Source organism: Cetorhinus maximus, chromosome 38 (assembly GCF_964194155.1).
Source record: "Cetorhinus maximus chromosome 38, sCetMax3.hap1.1, whole genome shotgun sequence".
In the NCBI taxonomy this organism is placed as follows: Eukaryota; Metazoa; Chordata; class Chondrichthyes; order Lamniformes; family Cetorhinidae; genus Cetorhinus; species Cetorhinus maximus.
The window spans coordinates 1,355,825-1,371,414 of NC_135916.1; the positions used below are offsets into that span (position 1 = coordinate 1,355,825).

Sequence of the window (15,590 nt, forward strand, 5' to 3'; positions counted from 1 at the left end):
ACAGCTTGTGAGCTGAGACTTCTTTGTCACTTTTAATGTTGTACCTTTCAACCATTATTCATTCCTGATATTTCGACTGCAAATTGATTTCTTAATTTGGAGGCCTGTACTATTATTTCATAAATTTTTCCATGTAAAAATATGAATGTGAGTTTCACTTTTGGAACGCATGGATGAAAAGAATATTTTGCCATTTTACTTGAACAGATATCTCCCTCTTTGCTGGATCAGTTCTATGAATTGCATTGACAGTCACTGGGATTCATTTATGTATTTGATTCTGTATCTATTGTTTCTGGGATGGAAGAGTAACATTGCTTTTTAACTCTCAATCTTTGAATCTCATTACAATGCGTATGTCAAATTTTGTTTTGTCTGATTTTTCTCATAAATATTTAAATGTCATGTTTGTTGTCATCTAAGTCTTTGTTTCTGTCTCCATCTGCCAGTTTTTTTTATGAGTGTGAGTTTTAAACTGCTGGGTGTGCTTTCACATATGTGAGTATGATTTCTATTTCTTAAACTGCTGCTGTATTTATCTGTTTCTGGGATTCTTAATGTGACTGCGACTCAGTACCTGTCAGGTTCTGGTAAGTGATTGCTGTTCTTAGAATGTCCAGTTGTTTTACTTTCTAGCACTTCCTTACTTGCTATTGAGCTTTTTTTCCCTTGCTCTCTCCATTAGTTTGTGGCATGTGAATGTGAGTGCTATTCTGTATCTGTCAATAACTGCATTGCGAGCGTGGGTCATAATTGCAATTGGCAGTTTTAGGTATGTGTCTGGAATGCAAATGTGAATTTTACACTGCAGTTCTCACTTTTGAATGTCTGAACGTGTGTTTGAGATTACTTCACCGACTTTGACAATGTAACTATGATTATTCTCAGTACATTTTCTATGAGTATAGCCTACATTCTTTATCTATTAGTGTCTTATCAGCAAATGTAAGACTTATTCAAAATCTCTCAGTATTATAGTATTGTCATTGTGCGATTGATGATGTGTCTGTGCATGCCTGCTTTTATCTGTGTTTGGGTCTGTGTGAGAGACAGAGAGAGAGAGCACGTCTGAAGATGTTTGTGTGTGTGTGTGTGTGTGTGTGTGTGAGTGTGTTCATGGTGTGTTTTTGTGTTTACGCTCCTTCTGTCTCTCTAATGTTTTTATGGACTTATCTTTTTATTTGACATTGTTCAATATAGAAATGTGCATGTTGATTGGTACTCATAATTATCTGGCATGATGACATGGATTCATTCTGTACAAGACCAATTCTTCCCTTTTCAATTTTGATAGTCTTGGCTGTAAGCAGTAACTGTGAGGTTTGGTGTATGTAAGTTTGCATTTTATCAGTATGAGTTTGTGGTATTCAATCCTTTTCAGATATGAGTTTGTGGTATTCAATCTACCCACTCATTTCCAGTTTGTGTTGTGAGCATGTCTTTTACTTTGTTAAAGTGAGCATTTATTTTATGAGACTCTGCATTTACAGTGAATGTGATGTATGAATGCGGCTTTAATCTGAACCAATTTGATTCAGTTTCTTGTTTTATTTTCGGTGCTCAAATCTCTGTTTTACAAGTGATATATTCCATTCTGCTTGTGTCAATTTTTGATGAACTGAACAATAGTTTTTGTGAGATTCTGTTGATATTTTGTGTCTGAATATGGGATTTCCTTTGTACATGTCAGATTTTTGCATGAAGGAATGTTTATCAACTGCAACTAAGCAAAGCCAAAATATTCTCAACTGGATGTTGGAAAACTCAAAAAAAGGAAAGAAAATTGCTGGGAATACTGAGCAGGCTTGTCAACATCTGTGGAGAAAAAGCTGCACTGCCCGTTATCTGAAATTCCTGATGCGATGGAAGGTCATTTGCCTGCAATGATCACTCTCAATCTTTCTCCACAGTTGTTGCCTTCCCTGCTGAATATTTCCAGCATTGTTAGTGTTTTTTTCCTCCCCGTCTGTGTTAATTCCCAGCTGATAAATATCACTCTGCAACTGACAGAGTCTGATAATTACATTTCACATTTATTCTGTCAGAATCTCCAAGTGCATTTTACTCTGTGACTCTCATTTATGTCTGTGTTTGTGTCATTGTCGATTCTGTCAAACAAAAATATTGATCAATGATGACCACATTTCAGTTTTCCATTTACTATGAAAGCATGAACCTACTTTCCATGTCCCTCTCAGTTTATGGAACGGGGTGATTTGTATTGATCAGCAACTTAAAATTTTTAATTCATGTTCATGTGTGTTTTTACAGTAGCCATCAAGATTAGCGATGTGTGTAGCCATGCTTCTCCTGTTTTGAAAAGACTTATGGAAAATTTGATTTGTTTCTGCATCTCTATGTCCCTGGTATGTGCCTGTGGTTTTACAATGTAATTGTTTGTCTCTGTTATGGGAATCCGGGCTAGTTCTGTTTTGGCAGATTCTCCTCCGAGAGTGGTTTTATGTTATTCTCTGTACTTGTCAATATCTGCTTTGTGAGTTAAGTTTTAACCATTTTTTGTTTGTAGTGATATGTCGAAGTGAGTATTTATGACAATATTCCTCTGGCATGTCTATGCACGCCTCCATTAACAAAAATATACTCTATCTTTATTTCTGATATTGAATTAGATTTTGGAATGGAATTTAACTCGTTGCTTTGAGAGAACTTTGCATGTATTCATGAATAATACTGTAAACATTAATTGCCTGATATTTAAGTTGCTGCTAATCTTCTACTCTTGTGACATGAATGGACTGACCTTCAATCTGATAATGGTTGTGATTTGGGACTGAAATTGGTGGTGTTGTGGTTTCTTCTAATAATCGACCACAGTGACACAGATAAAGGTTAAGAATTGTTTATTAAAGGGAACAACAGGAAGGGTCTGCTCCCTTTGGCTGTCTATAAACAGAACTCTACCGATTACAGGATAACAATCTTTTTTAAACACTAAACAGTTCATGTACACATTACACTATTCTAATTCCAGTCTTGGCAGTACATAATCAAATGACAAGCAGATGTCACCAGTCCGAGGAACATACATTTGCTTTCGCAAGCAGGGCCTCTTCATCTCGTTCTAGCCTGGCTCTATCCTGGGTACTGTTTGTCATTACCCTTATGTGTTTATCTTCGTCCACTTTCTATCTCCTAACCAGTTAATCCCTTTTTATCCTTAAGGTCATCCTGGAGAGAGCTGCTGATACTGGCCCTTATGGTGTACAAGGTTTCACTCGAGAATTTTGCTGACCTTTGGTTTGGCTAAAAACATAGAAATCGCTGCTTACCTCTTACAGTGGGCCTACCATTCAGCAGTACCTTGTAGTAGTGTTTTGTGGGGGTTATAATTCAGTCTCCCCTGTGTGTTAGCCTACTGGATTGATCATGTGTATCAGGGTTTGAGTTCAATTCGAGTCTGACTATTTCTGCTCTGGGTGATGGTCACAATGATGTTTTGTCTGTATCTGTGCACTCTTGGACCAGGATCGTACCTGCTGCCAGTTAGAAGGAGATAGCTGCACCTCTATGTTGGCTGGTGAAACTTGAGCTTGAAACTGATCCCTTCATTAACCTGCCAGAGAGGAAGAAAGATATCTCCAGTAACTCAAAATCAGCTGAGGTCAGTAAAAGGCAATAGATCAATGTAATATTTCAACTGATAATCAATTTCAAAAATACTGTACATATTATGGCGGACAACGAAAAAACTACAGTGTTTAATTCCACTTCTAACTATTGAGAGACATTCAGAAACAACCCACATCTGTACGACTCCAAGGGTGTCACTACGGGGGCCCAGAGATTTTAATTTCAGGACAGATTTTAATTTCCAGCTCCCTTTGTAAGAACCGCCAACTCAATCTAACTGTGGAAGGGACAATGTTTCTTTGAGACGCCTCAGCAGAACAGCTGGTGCCTGCAACACGTGTCGTTAACATTACTGCTCCACTCCTTACTCTCCGTCTCTTTCCACTATTCACTGTCCAAAAGCCAACAAGTTGTGTGAATCAGAAGCTAAACTTGGAATATGCATTACAGGTTTGAGGAGAGAAAAAGAAAATAATAGTTTTCAATTGCAGCTTCCTCAAGTTCTGTCTCTCTCAGCAGGGCCACACAGCCCCAGAAAGGCCTCTCCCCGTCCACCCGCTCACTCCAAGTTCCGGAACACGTTCCCGCTCCGCTCCGCCTCTTACAAACAGCCCCCGGTTCTCCCTGAACTTACCCCGAGTCAATGTTGATTTCTGTGTCCACACTGACAAATCGGTGCCCTGCTGGAATCAGAACGCTGTTTACTCGCTTACCCGGGCCCTAATATTTCCATTTCTATCTGTTTGAAACAAAGGTCTCCCGCTCACTGAGTAAAAGGCCGTCAAGGGTAGTGGTTGGGGGGAGGGGAAGCGCGCATGCGCTCGTCTTGTCACCGATAAATTCCAGAACGCAAAGCTGCAATGCGCATGTGCTTTTGGAAACTAACTCAGAAGAAACCAAAACAAAAACAGAATTACCTGGATAAACTCAGCAGGTCTGGCAGCATTGGTGGAGAAGAAATCAGTCAACGTTTCGAGTCTTCATGACCCTTCGGCAGAACTGAGTATAGTTAGGAGAAAGATGAAATATAAGCTGGTTTAAGGTGGGGGGGCGGGGGGAGAGAGAAGTTGAATGTGTGGTGATTGTGGAGATAAGCAAGCAGTGATAGGAGCAGATAATCAAAAGATGTTACAGACAAAAGGATCAAAGAGGTGTTGAACGTGGTGATATTGTCTAAGAAAGGTGCTAATTAAGAATGGAAGACATGACACTCAAGGTACAGCTCTCGTGGGGGTGGGGTGGAAAGACTAACAAAGTTTTAGTCTTAGATTTAAAAATAATGGAAATAGGTTGGAAAAGAAGAATCTATATAAATTATTGGAAAAAAAAAGGGAGGGGGGAGAAACGGGGTGGGGATGGGGGGAGGGGGAGTTTAAGATCTAAAGTTGTTGAATTCAATATTCAGCCCGGAAGGCTGTAAAGTGCCTAGTCGGAAGATGAGGTGCTGTTCCTCCAGTTTGCATTGGGCTTCACTGGAACAATGCAGCAAGCCAAGGACAGACATGTGGGCAAGAGAGCAGGGTGGAGTGTTAAAATGGCAAGCGACAGGGAGGTTTGGGTCATGCTTGCGGGCAGACCGCAGGTGTTCTGCAAAGCGCTCACCCAGTTTGCGTTTGGTCTCTCCAATGTAGAGGAGACCGCATCTGGAGCAATGAATGCAGTAGACTAAGTTAGGGGAAATGTCAGAACAAACCAGGTCACCTGATCCTTCCCCATGTCAATTTCCTCAGGCTTGAGCATAGGAATTGGAATGTGGGGAACGGGCAGAGACATTACGAGCGGGAGGGCCATCCCTGGATTAAATCCAAACTGGGCGTCTTTGCTTTTCATTCCAGGATTCCGCAAATTAAGCCTCATGTCGAATAGGTGTGTTTGCTGTTATAGCTCAGAACTTAATATCAGATCGTAAAAGTCTCAGGTTAATATAATCAGATTGAAAATGTCAGTCACTGACTGTCGTATTCAACAATTTTAGTCGAAGTTTTCCCGAGAGTTCCAGAGTTTATAGAATGTTTCGTTTCATTATTATTACCTCAACATCTGTCACTTTCCTGGACTGTGGGACAGAAATGTCTCTGCCTCTCGTCCAATGTTAGTGAGAGATGAGACCAGGCATCTCTCACCGCTGGGGGGATTTATAAGTGCCGGTCTTATCAATCAGCTCCAGAATATTGGGTGCTCCAATAAGGAAACCTATTAATCTTCTAAGCTCCAATGATTATAAGTCCAACGTGTTCAAGATTTCCTCACCAGTCAACAAGATAATCGCAGGAAGCTGCTCATGAACATTCCCTGAATTGTATCAAGAGATCGATATTATCCTTTTGTTCTAGCGGATGTTTGAGACACAATTATGAATTGTGATATGTGTATATTCTGTTGAAATAGTGACAGTGTGTCTTTTTTCACCCGATAATGGGTATGATGGTCACTCATTGTTATATTGTCACACGGTAGAGAAATGGAGGCTAATTGTTCTCTCTCTCTCTCTCTCCCACACACTCACACACACGTAGACACGCAATCACAAATACACTTGACCCCGCTCTTTGTCCCCAAACCCTCTACTTCTGTTGATGTGCATGTTACTAATGTTATTGATAGGACAAAGTCAACTGACACTAACAATCCGCCCATGTGATGTGTAGGACTGTCACTGTTTATTCTCTCAGAAATTCAGGTCTGATATTTCATCATATCATCTCCAGTCAAAAATCGAACTGTGCTCTGAAAAACTCTGCGATTGTCAGCAACGTGAACTTGCGCGAAAATGCTTCCATACATAACTGGACTTCTCTGGGTGTTGAGATTGGGATAAAATGCAATTGGTGAAATTGTGAATTCTCAGTTCAGGAGGAGCAACGTTAAAAGGGAAATCTAGAGCGACTGGGAGCAGATAATTTGTATTGTCACCAGAAATAAACATCTTGATGTGAGCTAATCAGACAATTACCTGAAATCATATATAATTGGCTCTACCCCAGATTCTGCAAATCAGACTCTCTGCGGGTCCAATGCCTCAGAGAGTTTTATGTTCGCTGAATTCACACTCGACAGCAAATAAATAGAAACCGGAGCAAAGATCGAAAAGAGATGGAAATCTCTACCGAGACATTCACAATTGTTAATCATGTTACTAATGAACCTTTAAATGTGAAGATTGTGTAAGAGAGAGTTTGAAGTGGGCGGGCGAGTCAGAGGAATGAAACTGTGTTTGTGTGTCCGTTCTGATCAGGAAATTCCCGAGCCCCGCTTGGGTAAAATCAAAATATTTTCCAATGGAAGACAACCCCTGCTCCCCAGCTTAACCCCAAAGTGAGATTTCAAGACAATTTCTTTGTTGTTATCTAGAGTTCGGTCTAAAAGTAGAGGTCATGTCAGAGATCGGGTGAAGGAGCCGCAGTAAATCAGGTTTTAATCGAAATTCGAGTCTTCAATTCGCGTGAAATCTTTTTGGCAGCGAACATTACAGTGTTTGAGATAAGAACGATTTAGTTTGGGACACTGGAGAGCCGGAATTTCCATGGAATTGGGGAGTTTGTGAGGAGAGAAAAACACAGAGAGGCAGCAGCAGCCTGGAGCTGACAGCAGCCTGTCTCCGCCCCGTCCGCTCGCTGCCTTTAAGTTGCTCAGTGCCGCCACCAGCGGCTTCATTTCTCAGCCCGTTCAGATTGACAGTGACACTTTTGTGCAGAGTCCCGGAACATGACCGATACTGCAGCCGCCGAAACGGCTCCTCCAGCCGCTCCCGCCGCCCAGGTCAAGTCTCCCAAGAAGAAGAAGAAGGCGGCTCCCCGTAGCAGTGCAGCCGCTCCCAAGCTGGGCGAGCAGATCCTCAAGGTTGTGGCGGATTGCAGCGATCGCAAGGGGATGTCGCTGCCCGCGATCAAGAAGGCGCTGCGCGGCAATGGGGTGGATGTGGAGAAACTCGGCTCCCAGATCAAGCAAAGCATCAAGAGGAATGTGAAGAATGGCTTCCTGGTTCAGGTCAAGGGCACGGGCGCCTCGGGCTCCTTCAAAGTCCCTAAGAACCCAACCCCGGGGAAAGTGGGAAAGAAGGCGAAGGCAGCAGCTGGCAAGAAATCTCCAGTGAAGAAAGCGGCAGCCAAGAAGGTGACAGCAAAAAAAGCAGCGGCCAAGAAAACTCCAGTCAAGAAAGCACCGGCCAAGAAAACTCCAGTCAAGAAAGCAGCGGCCAAGAAATCCCCAGCGAAGAAAGCAGCGGCCAAGAAAACAGCCAAGAAGGCGGCAACTCCAAAAAAGCCGGTGAAGAAAGCAGCCCCCAAGAAAAAGTCTCCGGCCAAGAAGGTGTCGGGCGTCAAAAAAGTGGCGATAGCGAGGGCCAAGCCCAAAGGGAGATAAGCAAAGACAGAAAAGAAGGGAAAGATCCCGAGCAAATTGTAAACCTCTAAACCCTAAGGCTCTTTTCAGAGCCGCGCACATTTCACATGAAAGAGCTGATCCCCTAATCATTTGATCCCTGTCTCGGAGCTGGGAGCAGATTTCAGATGGAAATGTTTCTTTTTCCTTCCACTTAAATCCCATTTTCCCGCTCAGTCACTGACACACTCTCCACCCGTCCCCTCCCGCACTGTGCAATAAAACACAGGGATATCCTTACAGCTCCCTATCCGGGATGTGTCCTAGTGCATTCAATGTTTATCTTTTCTTTATTCACATTTGCAGGGTGAGAGTCTGCAATGGAGTGAGCATCGCTCAAAATTCCGCCTCACAACTAAGGCCCATACCTGTTGTTTCTCTAATTCTGTTGGAAGAGATGTTAGGGAATTTCTCAATCCCTTTATTTCATTGTGGAGGGGAGGGGTCGTGGGCGAGTCTAGAGTTGTGTTGGTATAGAATAGGAGAGGGATTGAAATAGACGTAAACATTTGACGCTTAATAGAATTGCAGTATCGAGGGGGGGATATTACTGAGAGGATTGGATTTAATAAATTCGATTTTCGAGCTAGCTGGTTAATGATGTTGAAGTATTTCAGTTACGTTTAAAGCTCTTTGTTCAATTCTCTTCAGAATTTGATAAATAAATGTATTTCGGGCAGGCAGGAGGAGGAGCTGGTTTACCAGAGACATTGCCCTGTCTGTCACTCAGTCTGTCTCGCCCCGCCTCTCACACTCTCACTCTCTCTCTTCTCTCCCTTCCTCAGTCAGGTCGGGGCGGGCTGTATAAAAGCGGAACGTGAAGCAGCTCCCCACTCATTCAGCAGTGATTTGACTGAAGAAGCATCATGTCTGGCAGAGGGAAAGGAGGCAAAGGACTGGGGAAAGGCGGAGCAAAGCGGCACCGCAAAGTGCTTCGTGATAACATCCAGGGCATCACCAAACCAGCCATCCGCCGCCTGGCTCGCCGTGGCGGTGTCAAGCGCATTTCGGGCCTGATCTACGAGGAGACCCGCGGGGTGCTGAAGGTTTTCCTGGAGAATGTGATCAGGGATGCTGTCACCTACACCGAGCACGCCAAGCGGAAGACGGTCACCGCCATGGATGTGGTGTACGCTCTGAAACGCCAGGGCCGCACTCTCTATGGATTCGGCGGCTGAACAAATCGACCCGACTCTATAACAAAACCCAAAGGCTCTTCTAAGAGCCGCCCACAACCTCACATTGAGAGCAGTGACCTCGGAGAGGGAAAGCGAGGTTTTTGTATTTTGCCATTAGTTCCTTCTCCTTTCTGAATACAATCATCAGTCACACAAATTTCACTGTTTAATTTGGTTCGGTTTTCATGAATTTACTTCATTTCTTCCTCCCGAGACTAGATTCCAATCTTGGCTCCCAAAATAACACCGAGTTCACAAGAAAAAAAATCATCATTTATTGCACTTTGATCAGTAGCAACTATTTTGAGACACATCATTCTCGCTTCTTCGCTCTGTTTTTACCCTGTCTTTTTTAGCCGCTTCTCTTCCTAGGTCTCTGACGAATGAAAGGACCTGGGAGGTACCAGTAGATGAGCTTTACATGGATCAGCCGGTATCGATGCAGCATGTTGCCTGGTTCCAGGGAGCACTGAGCAGAGCTTTATCCTGATAAAAGCAAAAAAACAGCGGATGCTGGAAATCCAAAACAAAAACAAAAATACCTGGAAAAACTCAGCAGGTCTGACAGCATCTGCGGAGAGGAACACAGTTAACGTTTCGAGTCCGTATGACTCTTCAACAGAATTAAGGAAAAATAGAAAAGAAGTGAAAGATAAGCTGGTTTAAGGGGGTGGGACATGTAGAGCTGGATGGAGGGCCACTGGCCTGTTTCAGGACGATCAATGAAAGAATCCGGATATAAACGGGAATGTACGGCAAATATTTAGTGGCCCTTGACGCGAAATACTTTTAAAACAGATGTTGCAGCAAACATGACACAGAATATTACCGATTCATTGATTGAAGGATAAAATGCTGTTGATCACGAAGGATCTGCATCCTATACCGTACGGAAGGGTGAAGTGGAATCTCCGCTTTTGGTGCATGGTCTGGACTGTGAAGATGCATTTACGCACATTGTGGAAGATCTTTCAAATATATAAAGTTAGAAATAAAGATGGTTTACACAAAGTGTCCGCAAGCTCCTCACCCACAATCGCCTCCCCCAGTCATAAAACACTGGAAACAGGGCCCACACCATTCTCTCTATAACATCTATAGCGATTTGACATGAATAAACCGATACCGTTGATCAGGTTTATATGTGAAACCCAAAATTCCGGCCATTAATAGGAGTTTTATTCCAGCCTGCTGTAAGCCGATCAGGGAATGAATCCGTGTTCGAAAGCAGGAAGTCGGTGCAGGGACCGAATTGGGGATCGAAAAGATTGAGAGCTTATTATAATTTTCATTGAGATTGATTTTACCTGCTTTCAAACTAGGTTTATTTTAATGTCTGTTACTCGTCCCTCTGAAATTGGCGGGCTTTTTGAAATTGATGAACTGTCAGTTGCTGCTCCACCAATCAGGGCCCAGGAATCCATGCTGCCCGCTGCTCTTTTCAAATTTCTCGGCGGGATTGCGCTGCATCCAATCAGGACAGGAGGGAGGTGACGGACATGTCTTAAATAGACAGACACAGAGCGGCTTGATCATTCTCATAGTCTGTGTTCCACAGCGTTTGTTATCATGGCCAGGACCAAGCAGACAGCGCGCAAGTCGACCGGAGGGAAAGCTCCCCGCAAGCAGCTGGCTACCAAAGCTGCCCGCAAGAGCGCTCCAGCCACGGGCGGCGTCAAGAAGCCCCATCGCTACAGGCCCGGCACTGTGGCTCTGCGGGAGATCCGCCGCTACCAGAAATCCACCGAGCTGCTGATCCGCAAACTGCCCTTCCAGCGCCTGGTGCGAGAGATCGCTCAGGACTTCAAGACCGACCTGCGCTTCCAGAGCTCGGCAGTCATGGCCCTGCAGGAGGCCAGCGAGGCTTACCTGGTGGGGCTCTTTGAGGACACCAACCTGTGCGCCATCCACGCCAAGCGAGTCACCATCATGCCCAAGGACATCCAGCTGGCCCGCCGCATCCGCGGGGAGCGCGCCTAGACTCACCCTACCCGTCACTAGACTTACACCGAGAACCACAAAGGCTCTTTTAAGAGCCACCAAGTCGGTCAGAGAAAGAGCTGCGATCTCTTAACCAAACCGACACTTTAGCCTCTCAGGCCTACAATTTATTTTCCTCACTTTGTCACCGGGTAACTGTCCTTTGCTTCCTTTACTGGCTGTTTCGGATGATTTGAGATCATTTAAAAGGCAATTATTTTAATAAAAAGAGAACTTTTTCGCGAATTCTGGAGACTGGATATAAATAGTTGCAGCACGTACTACTGATGTCCGCAACATGTAACAGTGCTAGCAGGATGCGTCTCACTCTAACCCACCCTTTCACAGATATCAGAAATGTTGTCATTACGAAGCGATAGGGATGTTCACACAAGCACAAAAACCCGGATTCAGCTCCAAATGCACCAAAGAGCCACCGAGTCGGTCAGAGAAAGAGCTGCGATCTCTTGTTAAACAATCTAGCTCCTAAAACACTCGGGCCTACAATTTGTTTAAGTCCTTTTGTTCATCCGGTCTCTCCCTCTGCTGCATTTGGGGATATGGGGTGATTCCATTTATAGTTCTTTAGCTATTTGACGTCATTGAATTAGAAATGAAATGAATTAATTATTCAATGAATGTTTCCCTGAACATTGGCAATTGGTCATTTATAGATGCAGCACAGACTCCTCATGTCTGGAAAAGGCAACAGCACCAGCATCTCGTTGTAACCAGCGCTTTCACAGATCGCATTAGAAATATAATGTCATTCCGAATCGATAGGGATGTTATCGCGCATCCGGATAGACAACAGGTCGCCCCTTTCACTGATTAAGTGAGTGGCTCTGAAAAGAGCCTTTGGGTTCTCAGTTTAAAGAATGGTCGCTTCACTTGGTCTTGGCGGCTGCAGAGGCGCCGGTTTTCTTGGGCAGCAGCACGGCCTGGATATTAGGCAGCACCCCGCCCTGAGCGATGGTCACCCCTCCCAGCAGCTTGTTGAGCTCCTCGTCGTTGCGGACGGCCAGCTGCAGGTGCCTGGGGATGATGCGGGTCTTCTTGTTGTCCCGGGCCGCGTTGCCGGCCAGCTCGAGGATTTCAGCCGTCAGATACTCCAGCACGGGGGCCAGATAGACCGGGGCTCCGGCACCCACACGCTCAGCGTAGTTCCCCTTCCTCAGCAGCCTGTGAACGCGGCCCACCGGGAACTGCAGTCCGGCCCGGGAGGAGCGAGACCTGGCCTTGGACCGAACTTTTCCACCGGTCTTTCCTCTTCCAGACATTGTAACAATCTCACAAGCACTTTCACAGAGAATGCTGATATCCGCCTCCTTTCAGTTCCCTTATACCCTCAGGAGGAATGGTGGTGCGCTCAGAGCTGATTGGGCAATTATATTATAGCTCATAATATTCTTCATGTTACCAATCAGATTTCTGCCTGACTCACCAATGCGGGCAAGCAACGTATGAAGTCGGAAGTTAAGGGCGCCAAATCATCAGTTAAACAAACGATTATATATTTCAAACTGGAAAAGACAGACAAAAAATTAATCAAAGGAAATATCGCACAGAAATAGTCTTAGCTAAACAAAGGATAATTCCTTTACAAATCGTTCTAATGCTTAACATTAAAGCAGTTCTGTTACAGAATGTTAGAAGGTTTCTCGCTCTCTTTTCCTCGATAACAGTTTACCCGAAACTGTCAGTTTCTGGTTTTGCCTGTGGACAAGAGGACAATAAAGGCGCCAATTTTCCAGAATCAAAACTTTTGTTTTATACAAGTTCGTGAGTGTCAAAAGCGGAGTGCACATTTTTTGGCTTAAATCTGCCAGTATTGAAACTGAGGCATCCTACACCGCCAGGGCTGATACGGAATGAATTGATCAAATCAACTTTTATAATGCTGGGGAGGGATAGCATCTTTGAGGGATCAAAGATAGACTCTGCTTGATTACCTTTATGCAACAAGGCAGGGTCTATTCTGAAGCAGCAAACATACGTTGTATTCCAAACCAACAATAAAAACGAAAATCCTCTGCAGGCTCCGTGATTCTGGGATTAAGCCTAATCTTCATTATCCGTTACTTAAATGTAGTTTTCACTCACGGACAATCTATGGTCAATAATATTAAGCTTTTCTTTTGAAATTGAAATCACCGATATATGTTTCTGTTTTTGTTTTTGTCTCTGTAACATTCAGATTTAAGTCAGTTTGGATTTTATCTGGTGCATGTCAATCCCTGGAGAAAATTTTATATTTCATTCGACATCTAATGCTACCAACATAAGATTATGCTTCTATTCTCCTTTTAATCCCCACATTATCTGTTAAACCCTGCTATGGGTGCATGGAATATCTGTCTGTTCATGATAGATAAAATGTGAACTTTAATCTGAAATGTATATTTTTCCAAAAAAAATAAAGCAGGGTAAAAAACAGGGAATTACAGACTGATTAGTCTACCCTCAGTGGTAGACTTAATACTAGAGTCAACTATGTGATAATAAGAGACTTAGAAAATGTCAAATATATTGGACAAAGATTGCATGCATTTATGAAAGGAAAATCATGTTTGACAAACCTATTGTAGCTTTTTTTGGGAATTAAATTGCAAAGTAGATAGGGGAAAACCAGATGATGTGGTCTATTTAGATTTTCAGAAAGCTTTTGTTAAATGGCCACTTAACTGGTTTGTGTACCAAACTGAAGTGCATGGGATGGCGGTTTGGATTGGCATGTACAGTGAAAGGATTAGTAACAGGATAAAGAGAGCAGGAATAAATCAGTCTTTTTGAGAATGGCAGAAGTTGACAAGTGGTGCGCCACAGGGATCAGTGCTTGGGTCCCAGTATTCAGAATAGACAAGAATGATTGTGATGAAGGAAGCAAAGGTAATATTTCCAAGGTTGCTGATGACACAAAGCTTTGAGGGAATGTGAGAGATGAGGAGGAAGTTAAGAGTGCCCAAGGAGATTTAGATAATTTGAGTGAGTGGGAAAAAACATGGCAGATGGAATATAATGTGAGTAGGTGTGAATTCATCCACTTGGGTACGAAAAACAGAATGGCAGAGTATTATCTACATAGAGATACGTTGGGAAATGTTGATATATGAAGAGACCAGTGTGCAGCACATGATCACCAGGCTGATTCATGGGCTGGCAGGGTTGTCACATGAGGGGGGAATGGGCCGATTCGGACTGTATACACTCAATGATTGTAGAATGAGAGGGGATGTATTTGAAATATATGAAATAGTGACAGCGCTGGTCAGGCTGGGTGCAGGGATGATGTTTCCTCTGGCTGAGAGGCCTAGCACATGTATTCACAATCTCAGGATCCATTGTCGTCCATTTTGGGCTGTGTTGAGCAGAACGTTCTTCACTCAGAGGGTGGTGAACATGTGATTGATTTGCATTCATTTTGTAACCTCCAGTATCTTGTATTATATGTGAATGTATATATTTTTCCCTCCGTGTATCAGTCAGTATCTAAGACGTTTGCAAGAGTGGAATTAACTCTATCTTTAATATTTTAACGTGCTATCTCCAAAAGTGAGATTTCATTTAAATCTCTCCATATCTGGAACTAGATGTGAAGTTCAAATTGATATTCATATAGTCAACTGCTACAAGTATGTTTTCCTTGTGTGTCAATCGGTGATATATTGCCTGACTGTGGATTTGGCCCTGTAGCATTCGGATTTTTCTCATTGTTATGTTCTCAGTGTATGTTTGTGGTTTTATCCCTGTATTTCATTCACTGGTACTTTGCATCAGATGGGGATAGTTCATTGCTTCTCAGCATCTAGTATAATCTGTGAGTTTGGCCATGGTTCTATAATTGTCAGTCTCTCAAACTGAATGTGAGTGTGTAATAAATCAGTCTTTAATACCAACTAGCTGACAATGAGTGTGTGATTCATTCAGCTGAACTGTGCACCTGGTTTGTATGGGAATGTGTCACTCTCTGCATCTCTCTCAGTGCCCTTTACAGTGCATGATTTGGGGATTAATTTGAACACGACAGTTTCCAATAGGCGATGTGATTGTGCGGTTATTTCTGTATTTTTATGGTTTCAGCTATTCTATTTGAATGAGATCTTTTCTGCCTCATTCAGATTCAGGTAGTGTAGTGAGTGTGGGATTTATTATAAAGCTTTCAGACTTGGAAATTTGGGTGATTAACATCTGCATCATGGATTTTTCCTCCCCTGGCGCAATGTGTGTGGAGATAATTATGTAGTTGCCGTTCTCTGGTGTGCTTTGAATTTATTTTTGTTAATATAGCTGTATTTGGTCTGTGTTTGAACGTGTGAGTAATTTTGCACCTGAGAATTCTGCCCATCTAAGTAGGTATATTGTTCAATCTGTTTCTGTTTTTCAACACTGTTGCAGGTAAGTGTGAGATAAGACTATATCTGGACTTTTATTGTAACGTGTTGGAATATATTTTTATGAAAC

General features: G+C 43.1%; 4 protein-coding genes across 4 annotated transcripts; 3 read left to right on the forward strand and 1 right to left on the reverse strand.

The window, feature by feature from the left end:
- The first annotated feature begins 7,296 nt into the window (after positions 1-7,296).
- LOC144672422 (histone H1.5-like) lies at positions 7,297-7,953 on the forward strand. Its single transcript, XM_078534266.1, has one exon. The coding sequence runs from the start codon at positions 7,297-7,299 to the stop codon at positions 7,951-7,953; it is 657 nt and encodes a 218-aa protein (XP_078390392.1).
- Positions 7,954-8,837: 884 nt separating this feature from the next.
- LOC144672379 (histone H4) lies at positions 8,838-9,149 on the forward strand. Its single transcript, XM_078534223.1, has one exon. The coding sequence runs from the start codon at positions 8,838-8,840 to the stop codon at positions 9,147-9,149; it is 312 nt and encodes a 103-aa protein (XP_078390349.1).
- Positions 9,150-10,718: 1,569 nt separating this feature from the next.
- On the forward strand, positions 10,719-11,129 carry LOC144672388 (histone H3). Its single transcript, XM_078534233.1, has one exon. The coding sequence runs from the start codon at positions 10,719-10,721 to the stop codon at positions 11,127-11,129; it is 411 nt and encodes a 136-aa protein (XP_078390359.1).
- Positions 11,130-11,943: 814 nt separating this feature from the next.
- LOC144672448 (histone H2A-like) lies at positions 11,944-12,409 on the reverse strand. The gene has a single exon (XM_078534291.1). The coding sequence runs from the start codon at positions 12,407-12,409 to the stop codon at positions 12,017-12,019; it is 393 nt and encodes a 130-aa protein (XP_078390417.1). The 3' UTR covers positions 11,944-12,016.
- Between the last annotated feature and the right edge of the window lie 3,181 nt (positions 12,410-15,590).

Coding starts and splice junctions, on each gene's coding strand:
- LOC144672422 (XM_078534266.1), top strand. CDS start 7,297: ATGACCGATACTGCAGCCGCCGAAACGGCTCCTCCAGCCGCTCCCGCC.
- LOC144672379 (XM_078534223.1), top strand. CDS start 8,838: ATGTCTGGCAGAGGGAAAGGAGGCAAAGGACTGGGGAAAGGCGGAGCA.
- LOC144672388 (XM_078534233.1), top strand. CDS start 10,719: ATGGCCAGGACCAAGCAGACAGCGCGCAAGTCGACCGGAGGGAAAGCT.
- LOC144672448 (XM_078534291.1), bottom strand. CDS start 12,409: ATGTCTGGAAGAGGAAAGACCGGTGGAAAAGTTCGGTCCAAGGCCAGG.